Raw genomic sequence first — 15,748 nt, 5'->3', positions numbered from 1 at the left:
CTCTTCCTGAAAAGACGGTAGAAGCAGAGGCTTTGGATATTTTTAACGTGGAGGTGGATTGATTCTCGGTAAGCAAGGGGGTTAAAGGTTATCAGAGGTAGTTGGGAAGCAGATCTGAGGTTGCTTCAGATCAGCCCTGATTTAATTAAATGACGGAGTAGATTTGAGGGGCCGAATGGTCTTCTCCTGCTCCTTGTCCATATGCATGCTTTGGATTTCTCTCTCTGTGTATCAATCCCCATGAATTGATCCAGAAATGCTTGCTTCTTCATCCAGCAAGAAACATACTAATCAAGAAAGTTCTTCAGAGCATACTTCAGAAATTCCTTAACAGCAACCTTTGATCTTGTGCATTAAAAAATTACTTCTCCTCTCTGGCCTCAAGACAATCACTGCCCCATTCAATGCTTGGATAATTAATGTCCCCTATTCTGAGGAGAGGGTGGGAAGGTGGCAAAGTGAATGGACTAGTAATCCAGAAGTCCAGCCAATGACCTGGGGACACGCGTTCACCTTGGCAGTTGGTGTAATTTAAATTCCATTCATAAAATCGTGAATTTAAACTTGTCCCAGCGATGGTGACCATGAGCCTTTTGTCGATTGTGGTATAAAGTATTCTAATTCATTAATGTCCTTTAGGGAAGGAAATCTATCATCCTTGCCCGGTCTGTTACTCTGAGTCTAACTCTGAGTCTAGACCTACACAATGTGGTTGGCGCTGAACTACACTCTGAAATGACCTAGCAAGCCATTCAGTTCAATGGCAATTCGGGATGGGCAACAAATGCTTGTCTGACCAGCAGAGCTCGCCACCCATGAATGAGTAAATTCATAAAAAATGATCACTACTCTATATTTCCCTGTAAATTTGATCTTCCATCTCATGGATCATCCTACCAATGATTCCTGCCCCTTTGTGCTCCCTTGGTCTCTCCACAAACACCCCAACCTTTCTCTCCCGACCCTACGTAGTCAAAGCCTCCGTTGATCCTGAGTGGCTGATTCAGGCACTTACTGCTATCTAAGATAGCGCACAGATGAAGCATCAGATGAGTCAAGGTGAAATACATTGCACACCAGAGGACAGCACCAATACACAAACACCTCGGGGGAGATTCTCCGAGCCCCGCGCCGGGCTGGAGATTCGGAGCAACCGCGCACGACACCCGACGCCGGCGCGCAATTCTCCGAGGTGCGGAGAATCAGCGCCATTTGCGCCGGTGCGTTTAGCGCGGCACCAGCCGCGGGCCGCTGGAATCGGCGGGGCCGCCGATTCTCCGGCCCGGATGGGCCGAGCGGCCGCTCCGACATGACAGAGTCCCGCCGGCGCCGTTCACCCCTGGTCGCTGCCGGCAGGAACTCTGCGGGAACGCTCAGGGGACGGCCTGTGGGGCGGGGAGGCGGGGGGGGCTCCTTCACCGGGAGGGCCTCCGAAGGGGTCTGGCCCGCGATCGGGCCCACCGATTGGCGGGCCAGCCTCTCTGTCAGCGTGCCTCCTTTCCTCCGCCGTCAATGTCACATCCCTGCGCCATTGTTGTGCGGGGCGGCTTGGGGGAGGACGGCCACTGCGCATGCGCTAGTTGGCGCCTTCCCAACTGCGCATGCGCGGGACCCAAGGCGCCGCGTCTTTTACTTGGCGCCCGGTCTCCGACGCGCGCCGTGGCCCCGTCAAAGCAAATCGCGCCACCCCCCTGCCAGCCCCACGGAGGCCCCAGAATAGGGGTCTAAGGACGGGCGCCGACGCCAGAGTAAAACACTCCGGTTTTTACTCCGGCGTCGGCACTTAGACTCCCGTTGGGTGAATCCCACCCCTCACCTCCTCAAACATTAGATGTTGATGAGACCGAGAATATGAGTTTTGTCAGCAAGCAGACAAATCTGCTCAGGTTTATGAGAAGCTTGAAGCCGTCAGTGGCTTTTCTTTTCACATTTCTCATGCCAGAATATCTCTGAGAAATATGAGGAGGGAAGGAGCGGGAGTAGCTGTGCCCAGCTTCAGAGACCAGGACCCCCAGATGCTGGTGGAGGATGTTCAGAGCCCACGCACAATTCCATAGCTAAGTGGCCACCAGAATTCGGCGACAACAACCAAGAGGGCAAAGAGATGATGGTTGAAGGCAATGGCGGGTATCAGACCGTGCTCTCACAATGTGAAGGGCCACATCTCATTACCTCACTTGTTTCTCACATAGGTCCCAGTGCCATCTGCTGACCACCCTTGTCCCATCCCTCAACCAACTCATCTCTCCAGTAATCAGGAGGAGGAAGAGGAGTCCAAGGGGGCAGTCTCCCATCCGACTCACCCCACTCTCCACCAACGCCGATACTGGCACAACAGAGGGGTGTGACACGGGTATAGAGTTGATGGCACTGGGTGAGGGGCACCTCACCAGAGTGCAAGAGGTGGTGTCTGAGTCAGAGACATCTATGCACAGTACAGGTCAGGTGGATTGGCATGCTAAATTGCCCCTTTGTGTGCAAAGGTTAGGTGGGGTTACAGTGATAGGATGGGGTGGGTGGGGGAGTGGACATGGCTGGGGTGCTCTTTTCAAGGGTCAGTGCAGACTCAATGGGCTGAATGGTCTCCTTCTACACTGTCGGGATTCTATAATTCTATTTACTCTGTAGCAATGTTCCTCCTCCTCAGTGTCAGATCTCTAATCGTGGACAGATGCCTCATCCCCCACATCTTCCTCCTCCTCAGATGTAACTTTTGATGTGGCTTCTGGTCCCTCGGGTTGTGGGCTCCTCTGCTGCACCATAGTGTGTAGCAAACTGCACACCACTATTATTTGGGAGTGCAGGAGTTTACATGTAGAGCCCTTCTGGGATGGTCAAGGCACCTGAAGAATATTTTTCATGATGCCAAAAGCCTGCTCTATTGTACTGGGTCAGTACATAGCTGTTGTTATAATTCTGAGGACGCTTGTGACCGTCTAAAGGGGGTCATCATCAGCCATCTTGTCCCCACAGAAACCAACCTCAGGATAAATGAGTCATCACAGCTTCCAGGGTACGATGCAGAAAAGGGGCAGGAAAGCCGATGTGTGATCACACATCAGGGAGTGAAACAATTTCACAAAGTTGATTCATTGGTGACCTTACGGCAATCAATAGCGCCCAGCACTTGAGGGAGGCCTACTAATTCTGCAAACTCCATGGTTGTCTAGCTTTGTGATGCCAAACCCATCAGGAAGTTAGTGTGCGTTTCAACACAAGCAGAGAGGACATCAGTGACCACATTGAAGCGGCTGTGTGCAGCTGACAGATTCTGCAGGGATCTCCTGCTGAGCCTGGGTAAGAGCCGCCTGCATCAAAATTCCAAACAGCAATGAGACTGAGGTCCACTGGCAGGGTACGAGGATCAGCAGGATGGGATTCGAGATCCTGTTGGACCACAGCACGTTTCTCAGTGATCATCCACCAAGTTTAACCTGAGTCGCCGTCAACATTGGTTCTCATGGAACTTCCGGTTGCAGCTATGCGGAGCTAAGCCGCACGTTCGGCAGCTCCCGCTTGGAACAGACTTTTGGGCTATTTTTAGGGCCCCCAACGGCATTCTTTTGATATTTCCCGGTGTGGGAATAAGACTGCAACATTCCCCCGACAGTGAATGGCTTGGACCAGGAGCGGGATGACTAAAAAAGTGGTGGTGAAGCCAAAGAAAGTGTGAGGGAAGAAGAGCAAGATGGCGGCGGGCGGGGACTAGGCAACGTGGATGCAGTGGGCGCAGGAGCAGCAGGAGGTTATCCAGCGCTGCTTCAGGGAGCTCAAGGCGGACCTGCTGGAGCCGATGAAGGCTTCTATTGATAAGCTGCTGGAGACCCAGACGGCCCAGGGGGTGGCGATCCGCGAGGTCCGACAATAGATCTCAGATAACGAGGACGCGATCTTGGGCCGAGCAGTAAAGGTGGAGGCGCACGAGGCACTCCACAAGAAATAGCAGGAACGGTTCGAGGAGATGGAGAATCAGTCGAGGCGGAAGAATTTGCGGATTCTGGGCCTCCCGGAGGGGCTGGAGGGGTCGGACGTGGGGGCCTATGCGGTCACCATGTTAAACTCGCAGATGGGAGCGGGGTCCTTCCAGTGGCCCCTGGAGCCAGAAGGGGCCCATAGAGTGCTGGCAGGGAGGCCCAAGGCTAACGAGCCGCCGTGGGCGGTGCTGGTGCGGTTTCATCAGTTCACTGATCGGGAGTGCGTACTCAGGTGGGCCAAGAAAGAGAGGAGCAGCAGGTGGGAGAACGCAGAGGTTCGAATATATCAGGACTGGAGCATTGAGGTGGCGAAGAAGAGGGCCGGGTACAACCGGGCGAAGGCGGTGCTGCACAGGAAGGGGGTGAAGTTTGGCATGCTGCAGCCGGCACATCTGTGGGTCACCTACAAGGACCATTATTCTGAGTCCCCGGAGGAGGCGTGGGCCTTTGTTCAGGCCGAGAAGCTGGACACAAACTGAGGGTCGGGATGGGGGGTCGGGTGTGGGGATGGTCGGGGATTGTTGTTGTTGTGTTACATTTTGAGGGGGGGTTCTTTGTCCCTGTTTATTTTTGGTTCGGTGTGGGTGGTTAGGGTGGGTTGGGCACTGTTTTGGTTGGGTCTGTCGGGTGGGCTCTTGGAGGGGGGCAAGTAAACGGAGTAGGGGGTGGATGGCCGGTAGGGTGGACGGGGCCCCGCAGGGGAGGGTGAGGCCTGAGTCGGGGGTGAGGGGACTGGGCCTGTAAAAGGAGCTGCGCCAGAGGAGGCGGGGCCGGGCAGGTGGAAAGCGCGGGCTTTTTCCCGCGCTGAAGGCTGGAGGGGGCGTGGCCAGGGCTGGGAAGTGCGGGTTTTTTCCCACGCTTGGGATGGAAGGGGGAGGCGGAGAGTCTGCTGGTGGGTAATGGAGGGGGAGGGGAAGTCCCACAATGGGAAGAGTCGAAGGAGAGGCGGGAGTGGCCGGGGTCAGGAGTCAGCTGACTTGCGGGAGTGCAATGGGGGGAGCAATGCAGCTAGGAGGGGTCCTAGCTGGGGGGCTGCTGCTGGTATGGTCAAGGGGGAGCTGGAGTGAGTAGAGGGGGTTGGGACGGGGGTCTGCCACCGTGGGGAAGGGACGTAATGGTAAGTGGTAAGCTGCAAGGGGAGAGGGTGGTGTTGGTCAACGTGTACGCCCCGAACTGGGACGATGCGGTTTTTATGCGGCGCATGTTGGGTCGGATCCCGGACTTGGAAGTGGGGGGCCTGATAATGGGGGGGGGGGGGGGGAACGTTAACACGGTGTTGGATCCGGCACTGGATCACTCCAGGTCTAGGACGGGTAGGAGGCCGGCGGCGGCTAAAGTGCTGAGGGGGTTTATGGACCAGATGTGAGGGGTGGACCCTTGGAGATTTGCAACGCCGGGGGCTAGGGAATTTTCATTCTTCTCGCACGTTCATAAGGCCTATTCCCGGATCGACTTTTTTGTTATGAGCAGGGCACTGATTGGGAGAGTAGAGGATACCGAGTACTCGGCAATAGCCATTTCGGATCACGCCCCGCATTGGGTAGACCTAGAGCTGGGGGAGGAGAGGGACCAGCGCCCGTTGTGGCGCTTGGAGGTGGGGCTGTTGGCAGACGAGGAGGTGAGCGAGCGGGTCTGAGGAAGCATAGAGAGATACCTGGAGGCAAACGATAACGGGGAGGTCCGAGTGGGGATGGTATGGGAGGCGCTGAAGGCGGTGGTTAGGGGAGAGCTGATCTCCATTAGGGCCCACAAGGAGAGGAAAGAGCAGAGGGAGAGGCTGGTGGGGGAGATGGTGAGGGTAGGCAGGAGGTACGCGGAGGTGCCGGAGGAGGGACTGTTGAGGGAGAGGCGATTTATGAATATGGGGAAAAGTCAAGTCGGATGCTGGCGCATCAGCTTCAGAAGCGGGACGCAGCTAGGGAGATCGGAGGAGTTAAGGATAGGGGAGGGAGTGTGGTGCGGAGTGGGGTTGGCATCAATGGGGTCTTCAGGGACTTTTATGAGGAACTGTATGCCCCCACTGGAGGAGGGAGGGATGGGCCGCTTTCTGGACCATCTGAGGTTCCCGAAGGTGGAGGAGGGACTGGTGGCGGGATTAGGGGCCCCGACTGGGCTGGAGGAGCTGGCCAAAGGGATAGGGAGCATGCAGGCAGGGAAGGCACCGGGGCCGGACGGTTTCCTGGTCGAATTTTACAAGAGATATGTGGACCTGTTGGGCCCGTTGCTATTTAGGACCTTCAATGAGGCAAGGGAGGGGGGGCTTTGCCCCCGACGATGTCCCGGGCACTGATCTCCTTGGTCCTGAAGCGGGACAAGGATCCCCTGCAGTGTGGGTTTTACAGGCTGATTTTGTTGTTAAATGTACACGGTGCTGGCGAAGGTCTTAGCCACGAGGATTGAGTGCCGCAGGTCATCCACGATGACCAGACGGGGTTCGTGAAGGGGAGGCAGTTGAACGCGAATATGCGGAGGCTCCTAAACGTTATTATGATGCCGGCGAGGGAGGGTGAGGCGGAGATAGTGGCGGCGATGGACGCTGAGAAGGCCTTCGATAGGGTAGAGTGGGGGTACTTGTGGGAGGTGCTGAAGAGATTCGGGTTTGGGGAGTGGTTCGTCAGGTGGGTTAGGCTGTTGTACGAGGTCCCGATGGCGAGTGTGGCCACGAACAAGAGGAGGTCTGAGTACTTTCGGTGGCATCGAGGGACGAGGCAGGGATGTCCCCTGTCCCCCCTGCTCTTCGCACTGGCGATTGAACCCCTGGCTATGGCACTGAGGGAATCGAGGAACTGGAGGGGACTGGTGCGGGGTGGAGAGGAGCATAGGGTGTCGGACCCGGTGGGGGGGGAATGCCGGAGGTAATGAGGATCCTCAGGGAGTTCGGGGATTTCTCAGGGTACAAGCTCAACATGGGGAAGAGCGAGTTGTTCGTGGTTCACCCAGGGGACCAGGAGAGGATTGGCGAGCTCCCACTAAAAAGGACGGAGAGGAGCTTCAGGTATTTGGGGGTCCAGGTGGCCAGGAGCTGGGGGGGCCCTGCATAGACTTAATTTCACGAGGCTGGTGGAGCAAATGGAGGAGGAGTTTAAGAGGTGGGACGCGTTGCCGTTGTCCCTGGCGGGTAGGGTGCAGTCAGTCCAGATGACGGTGCTCCCAAGGTTTTTGTTCCTGTTCCAGTGCCTCCCCATTCTTATCCCGAAGGCCTTCTTTAGGCGGGTCAATAGGAGCATAACTGGGTTTGTGTGGGCGCGAGGGTGAGAAGGGTGTTCCTGGAGCGGAGTAGGGATGGGGGGGGGGGGGGGTGGGAGCTGGCGCTGCCCAACCTCTGTGGGTACTACTGGGCCGCCAATGCTGGGCCGAACCTCCCCCAAACAAAAGTGCTGGCTGCCAGGTTCAGAGGATGCCGGGATTTCCAGATTCCAGGCTCTTTGGCTAAGGAGTGGAGCCTATCTTTCCTGTCGAGAATTTAAGCCTCAAGTCCTGCTTTAGCCACTGATCAAAATCTTGGGAATTGAACAGGACAGTGGGTCAGGGTATCAAGGTGAACGGCTGGTTAGCGATGGGTCAGGGTATAGAGGTGAACGGCTGGTTAGCGATGGGTCAGTGTTTAGAGATGAACAGCTGGTTAGCGATCGGTCAGGGTACAGAGATGAACGGCTAGTTAGCGATGGGTCAGGGTATAGAGATGCACGGCTGGTTAGCGATGGGTCAGGGTATAGAGATGCACGGCTGGTTAGAGATTGGTCAGGGTATAGAAATGAACAGATGGTTAGCGATGGGTCAGGGTATAGAGATGAACAGCTGGTTAGCGATGGGTCAGAGTATAGAGATGAACGGCTGGTTAGTGATGGGTCAGGGTATAAAGATAAATAGCTGGTTAGCGATTGGTCAGGGTATAGAGATGAATGGCTGTTTAGCGATGGGTCAGGGTATAGAGGTGAACAGCTGGCTAGCGATGGGTCAGGGTATAGAGGTGAGCGGCTGGTTAGCGATGGGTCAGGGTATAGAGATGAACGGCTAGTTAGTGATGGGTCAAGATATAGAGGTGAACGGCTGGTTCGCGATGGGTCAGGGTATAGAGATGCACGGCTGGTTAGCGATGAATATAGGGATGATGCAGTCAGGCCTGTTCATGATATAAGCAGCTTCACATGTAGAAGGTCTGTTCTGTGATACATTGCTGAACAGCTCCCAAAGCTCCCAACAGCAGTATCAGATTCTCTTCCACAATTTAGTCAGGCTCTTCGTACTAATCCACTTACTGGAGCTGCATGTCTTTCTCCTCCAGGGCTTCCATAATGATTTCTCCCTGCACAAAAAGTCGTGCGACATGTAAATTACAACAATGATTGATTCCGTACTGTAACCAGTCCAGGCACTTGGAGCGCTGGAGTATTCTATGATGGCTCTGGTGCCACTTCATTATACCCGTTTTCAGTTGGTATCCATGGATACTCCAAAGATTAAATGAACCATGACAGTGACGAATAGAATTGGTACACTAGGAGCCAGACTGCGAATTGCGTCAGAGTCACATATTGGTGGGACAGTGAAGCTCTTTGAAATGAAATCGCTGCGTCGCTGCCGAGGAGCACTGGTGATACTTGTAAATTAACTGAATTTACTTTCATAATTCAGAAGTGTCGTCAGTGCAATCTGTAATCCTCAGAATCTTCAGAAATCCTGCCTCTATCCAATTCCACAGCCTCTCACAGTGCTGAGTGTCTGAGGTGAATGAGATTAAATTACTTTTTCGAGAAAACAAGGAATTCATCATCATTCGGTTTACACATCTACGTACTGCAGATTCATTACTGTGGCTAACGTCCTGAGTGGGAGCTTCATTTGCATCAACCTGTGTTGCTTCTCCCAGATGCGGGTCCTTGTATTTCAAAACTTGGATGGAAAATAATACAGATCCAGGCAGGACTGAGCACTGGTTCCAAGCTCTCTGCCCGCTGTTGACTACATGCCTGCGCCCCCCCCCCCCCCCCCCCCCCCACCCCCACCCCTTAGTCTGGATTGGGCCTTTCTGCTTCATGTTCATCATGGTCCTTATCCTGCACCTGTTGTGGACACAGGTCTAGGTTTACTAATTTGGGGGCATTATATAAATCCCAGAACAATGCAAAAAGAGTGGAGTTCCAATGTAATGGATTTCACCCTCATTTGTGCATCAGCTTGGCTTGGTTGAAGGCACTCTTGCCTCTGAATCACATTCTTTTTTAAATTTAGAGTACCCAATTTATTTTTTCCAATTAAGTGTCAATTTAGTGTGGCCAATCCACCTAGCCTGCACATCTTTGGGTTGTGGGGGTGAAAACCACGCAAACACAGGGAGAATGTGCAAACTCTACACGGACAGTGACCCAGATCCGGGATCGAACCTGGGACCTCGGCGCCGGGAGGCAGCAGGGCTAACCACTGTGCCACCGTGCTGCCTCTGAATCACAATGGTCCAGGTTCATGTCTCACTCCAGGGCTTGAGCATAAAATGAAGGTTAGCACTCCAATGCAGTACTGAACGCTCTGGTGGATGCAAAGGATCACACGGCACCCTTTCGAAGAACAGCATTGCAGTTATCGCCAATATCCTGGCCAATAATTATCTTGACTTGCTTGCTTACTGGTGACTTGACTTGGCTTTTACTCGTCAAAATAAATGGACATGAGGGGCGGGATACTCCGACCCCTCGGTGGGTCGGAGAATCCCCGGGGAGCGGCAAGAATGCCCCTCCGCCGCCGGCTGCCATATTCTCCAGCGCCGGTTTTTGGGCGGGGGCGGGGATCAACCCGTGCCGGTCGGGGGCCGTTGGCAGCGGCCCTCCCGGGCAATTCTCCGGGCCCCGATGGGCCGAGCGGCAATCGGTTACTGGCCAGTCCCGCCGGCGTGAATTGGACATGGTCCCACACGGCGGGACCTGGCTGGTAGGCCGGCTGGTGCGGTCCTCGGGGGGACGCGGGAGGAACCGGGGGGGGGGCCATGGTAGCCCGCAATCGGGGCCCACCGACCTGTGGGCGGGCATGTGCCGTGGGGGCACTCCTTCCTTCTGCAGCAGCCTCTGTAGGGCTCCGCCATGGCCGGCGCGGAGAAGACAGCCACTGCACTTGCGTTGGAATACGCCAGCCGGTCTGCACATGCGCGGAACCACGCCAGCGTTTCTGCGTCGGTTGGCGCGACACCAACCCCTCTGGTGCCGGCCTATCCCCCGGAAGTGCGGAGGATTCAGCAACTTCCAGTCGGCCTGACGCCGGAGTCGATCGCGCCACTTTTTACGCCGCCGTCGGGCCATTGCGGGGATTCGGGGGAATCCCGCTTCACGTGTCAATAATTCTAGTTTTAAAGATGTGCAGGTTAGGTGGATTGTTCTTCGAGTGAATAGGAGACTTTTGGGAAGCCCTCGGGCAGACGCAAATTTAACTATTCCATCTAAAGTAATAACAGGTTTAATATAGTTGTGCTTTATTTGTTTTTGATAAGCACTCACTGGGTCTCAATTGAGAATAAGTTGCTAAATGAAACATCTGACAAGTAAAACAAGTGTCAATGTTTATATTTAAACTCAACTCTTGCATCATTGTGCTTTTTACATCTAATTTCCAACTGTTTAGTTGACTATGGTTCATTCTTAAAAATTACTATAATACATATTTCAAATATTATAGAATTATACATTATTTCAAAAGAGAAGTTAAGTGCAAGTTTTTATCCCTTTTTATTTATTCATTGGATGCATTTATTGCCCATCCCTAATTGCCCTTGAACTGAGTGACTTGCTAGGACGTTTCAGAGGACATTGAAGACATTACTGTGGGTCGGGAGTCACAGGTAGGGCAGACCTGGTATGGATGACTTCCTTCTCTAAAGGACATTAATGAACCAGTTGGGTGTTTACAAACAATTCATGGTCATCATCAGGCTTTTAATTCCAGATTTTTATTGATTTCAAATGTCACCATGTGCCATGGTGGGATTTTAACCCAGGTGCCCAGAGCATTACCCTGCATTGTTTTTTAAAATTTAGTGTACCCAATTCATTTTTTCCAATTAAGGGGCAATTTAGCGTGGCCAATCCACCTACCCTGTACATCTTTGGGTTGTGGGGGCGAAACCCACGCAGACACGGGGAGAATGTGCAAACTCCACACGGACAGTGACCTGGAGCTGGGATCAAACCTGGGATTTCGGTGCCATGAGGCAGCAGGGCTAACCCACTGCGCCACCGTGCTGCCCAGCATTACCCTGCATGATGAAATGTCATACAGCTTTAAAGGAAAATATTAGTGCATAGATAAGAGTTCATAATAAATATTTCCCTTCATACACCTCCCACTGTGATGGGCTTTAAACAAGGTCCATTACTTTAACATTACAGCCATTTTCAAAGCCTCTACTCATTTCGGAATAAATTTAGATTGATTTTATTTATTTGATTGCAGAAACCACCTCCACTGAATTTGGTGCCATTGCTTACAAGCAACAATCAGGTATGATTATTTCCATTCTGAATATATCGCTGCATTGTTTTCCCCTTTGGTCGCAACACAATGGTTCCTTTTAAATTGAATAGTTGGACTCTTAACCTGGAAGTTTTTGATCTGGTGCCTGTCCTAGTTGCTGTATGCATTTGAGCATTTCAAAGTAGATAGGCAACCTGGCTGGCTGGCCAAGGATAGACCTGTAGTGCTCATTGTGTTTTGGATGATCTGGTCGGAGTCATCACCAACAGCAGCCTAGAGTCATGGAAGTCTCCAGCACCCTTCGGCCCATTGCATCTGCTCCGGCCTGTGTGCAAGGAACCAGCTTTCCCTTTTAAGATAGAAAAAATACCTACAGGAAGGTTCCAAATTGTGAGCAGTTATGTATTGTAACTAACTTTGAAAACTGAATTTCCCAACACTTACTTGTGCCCATTCAAAGCAGCATGATGTAAGGCTGTGTAACCTGAAGTATCTGTACAGTTTACGTTGGGTCCCCGCCAAATGCTGAAAGGAAACAAAAATAAAAGCTGAACCTTTGAATGAAAACAGGGTCAGAGTCATTTAACAATTTCAAATCCATGTACAATACAGTACTACTACCTCTTGCCTCACAGATTAGTCTCAAAAGACTTCAAAAGCAAACTGAAGTGCTATTAATTGCCGGCACTTCAAATTACACAAGGTTACCAGAAAGTTCAGCAATTATAAATTGCTAAAACAAGATCCAATTAAACTTAAATTAATTTTTTACAACAAAGATAATTCGAGCATCAGATCGTTTTCACATGTTTCGATTTGCATTCAGTATTTTGAATGTGGATGGTACAACACATTGCAACAAAATATAAAGGTAATCTAAACTGTAAATGAAATGAAAAATGAAATGAAAATCGCTTATTGTCACAAGTAGGCTTCAAATGAAGTTACTGTGAAAAGCCCCTAGTCGCCATATTCCGGCGCCTGTTCGGGGAGGCTGGTACGGGAATTGAACCGTGCTGTCGGCCTGCCTTGGTCTGCTTTAAAAGCCAGCTATTTAGCCCTGTGCTAAACCAGCCACTGCTTTTGGGGTTGTACCAAGTGTCATCCAGTTTCAAAGTGAAACAAACTCAGTCGATAACAGTGTGATAATTTTCTCAGCACATTTCCCACAACAGACTCAAGAATTCCAAATGAAATTTGTTTGCAGGTTTTGCATTGTGTGAAATATTTCTCGAAACAAGTACCTCTTTTTCTCATGCAATATTCAAACATGCAAGAAAGTATTTTATAGATTCATAGAAATTGTAGAATTCCTACAGTGCAGAAGGAGGCCATTCGGCCCATCGGGTCTGCACCCACCCTCTGAAAGAGCCGCCCACCGAGGCCCTTGGCCCACTCTATCGCCGTAACACCACCCAACCTTTGGACACTAAGGGGCAACTGAGAATGGCCAATCCACCTAACCTGCACATCTTTGAACTGCGGGAGGAAGCCAGAGCACCCGAAGGATACCCTCGCAGACTGGAGGAGTCGTCTGTGTGGCGTTTGTACAGTCACCCAAGGCCGGAATTGAACCTGGGTCCCTGGTGCTGTGAGACAGCAGTGCCAAACACTGTGCCACCATTTTTCCATTAGTACTATCAAAGCCCATGTGATCCAAATAATCAAAGGATTAATTAGTAGATATATTCATTCACCTGACAGTACTTTTCCTGATGTTCGGCAGAAATGATGCTAGTGACTTTTTCGTTAAGTGCCATTATTGTCCAAGTAACTTCAATAGTAATTTTAACCATCTATATTTCTCTCTACACTGCTTGCATCACCATGAGCCTTTCTCACTACCTGGAAATAGTCACACTGGAAATGAATATGATTGTATTCCAATGATGACTTCCTACAGTCATATGACAACTTCAGAATTATAATACTGTGGTTCGGATTCTTAGACAAATTTTTATTTCAAAATGTTTCCAAATTGCAGAATTACAAGGGTTTTTTCCATTAACTTTGTCCCAAGATTGGTTCAGCAGGTCTCTGAAAAATATTTTCTGAAGATGAAATGTCTTCAATATTTTAATAAACTGGCCCATGATAAGGTTGACATATAAGCATGAAATTTGATGGTTTACCTCGAGGTTTGGTGGGTTGATGCACCAGCTAATATGTTTATGTTGAGCTGGCTGACCAGTTTATCTATGCTGGAAAGATTGAGCCTGTTTGGACATTATATGAAGGGATGATCAGATTTGATGTAGTACCCTTCATCACTGATGAGCTTGCCAAAATTTAATCTCCAGGCTCATTTGGAAAGAATTCCCACAGGCTGGACAAACTGGAGGTCAGCATGGACTCCCAACATGTGGCAACGGAAGAAAATTATAACGAGGCTGGGCTCGAGTAAGGAGGAAATGTTGCTTTTATTTGCCAATGCCGATCATTTTCAATATGTGTTTATTACTTTTGTTATGTAGATACAGTGTAAGTGACTGAGCGTGTGAGTGAGAGAGATGGTTATAGAACGAGAAATTCAATTCCAGTTCTTTGCTGTAATGGCCACAATAAACACCAAGTAAATCAAACTCTTTTTGGAACTGACAACAGACATGAATTTAATGCTCAATGGCTCTCAAGTAATTTTCAAGATGTCTGCTGGATAGATCATGTGACAATAACCATCAAGTCAACCAGAAAAATTCCCCATTAAAATGAATATAACAAAACCAAACCGTTCAGAAATAATACAGACTCCATCATTGCCAACCACAAGTTATGCTTCGCCTTGCTACTCCCAATGTTGAGAATTCACAAGCATTAAATGAGTGATGAATCAAACTTGCGTATGAATTACATTTAGCAGGCGCCTATCACAGTGGAAAACAAAGAAGCAAACAGTGGCCTAGTTTTGCGATGCAGCAGCACCTCACTTTCTTCCCCAGAGTTTGCTTCTTTGTTTACACGTGTGTCTAAACATGATTCATTGCTGTGAGAGAAAAAAATCACCATCGAGTCTCCACAACATTATAACACTATAATATTAACAACACTTTCTAGATATTTAAGAGCTGATGATCAGTAATGTTTTCTGGTAGATCCCAAATGCAAGACAGTTCTGTTCAAAAATGGAAACTTTTGAAAAAGGGTAACTGCTTTTTTTTAAAAACGTATCTTTATTTGGATTTTACATTTTTGCAAACAACATAACAAAATTACAAAATAATTACATTGCAGTAAGCAAGAAAAAAAACTGTTCAACATACATGTACACAGTAGAACAGGAGAACAACATTTTCACTGGCTGGATGCAATCATTAGACATAGCTAGATGCCTCTGTAAGCCCCACAAGAGATGAAGGGAGAAGTCAAATGAAGCCATGGAAACATAGAAAAATGGTGCACACCCTCCCACGATGCATCTCCTCGTAATTACCACAAGAGTTCAGGGTAACTTTTCCACACCATGTATGGGTACGCACCAGTATATATCTCCCTCAGCTCTAGCAGTACCAAAGGCACCAATGACACACCTCAGCATCCTCTCCTCGGATACCGCACCTGTTTAAATTCATACAGGAATCAATCATGGATTCCTTTTACCCACCCTTACAAAAGGAAAGCAAAAGAAAAGCAAACAAAGGAAATAGAGGAAAATCGCAGTTCCAAAGTGTTGGCCTCTGGCGGCTGTTGAGTGAAGAGTCAAGAGTTCTGCTCCTTTTCCCAAACACCTTTATTTTTCTTTGAACACACTCAGCACCAAACTCTTATCATCACATCACATGCCCCAAAGGCCACCTGTAGCCTCTTTACATATCAGTGCCAATTATTGGATCAATGAGACATCTAATTGGAATGTTTCTTAACCAATTCCTTGACACAAAGGGGAGATACATATATACCGCACAACGCAACGTAACCCCAGTCTCAGGCCCAGCACATAACAAACATTATTCCATACATTTGTAACAACATGTTCGGATTATGATCAAGTCTTTAGGGATTCCCAAGAAAAAGAGAGGTAAAAGAGCTTGAGAGACCAGAATTAAATTACAGGATAACAAGGATCAGGGTCCATATCTGGTTCCATATTTCTCTGGTGCACTTCGATCACCCTTAATGAGGAAGAGAACAAGCTGCTCATTCAACCAAGAAGGTGTCCCACCCCCAAGGAGACAACAGGATGTCAACCAAAATACAGGACTCCGCTCAACTCCAGGTCCCGGTGCACCGAAGAAGCAATACCCAGCCTCTCAGGACATCCCTAACAGGCACCTTCAAGAAGAGATATCCCAAGTTCCAGGGGGCAACAGGATACCAGC

General features: G+C 50.0%; 1 protein-coding gene across 12 annotated transcripts in view; it reads right to left on the bottom strand.

Annotated features, from left to right (window-relative positions):
* Window positions 1-15,748, bottom strand: part of anks1b (ankyrin repeat and sterile alpha motif domain containing 1B) — a 1,303,035-nt gene that overhangs the window by 901,257 nt on the left and 386,030 nt on the right. For all 12 annotated transcript variants that reach the window (XR_011934063.1, XM_072471544.1, XM_072471547.1 and 9 more), the window contains one exon: window positions 11,877-11,957. Coding sequence is in view for 11 of the 12 variants with exons in the window: in XM_072471544.1 (XP_072327645.1) it covers window positions 11,877-11,957 (81 nt within the window). In the remaining variant the exon portion in view is untranslated. The remainder of the gene's footprint in view (window positions 1-11,876; window positions 11,958-15,748) is intronic.

This window comes from Scyliorhinus torazame, chromosome 13, assembly GCF_047496885.1.
Source record: "Scyliorhinus torazame isolate Kashiwa2021f chromosome 13, sScyTor2.1, whole genome shotgun sequence".
Taxonomy (NCBI): domain Eukaryota; kingdom Metazoa; phylum Chordata; class Chondrichthyes; order Carcharhiniformes; family Scyliorhinidae; genus Scyliorhinus; species Scyliorhinus torazame.
This window is presented reverse-complemented; position numbering and strand designations above follow the sequence as displayed.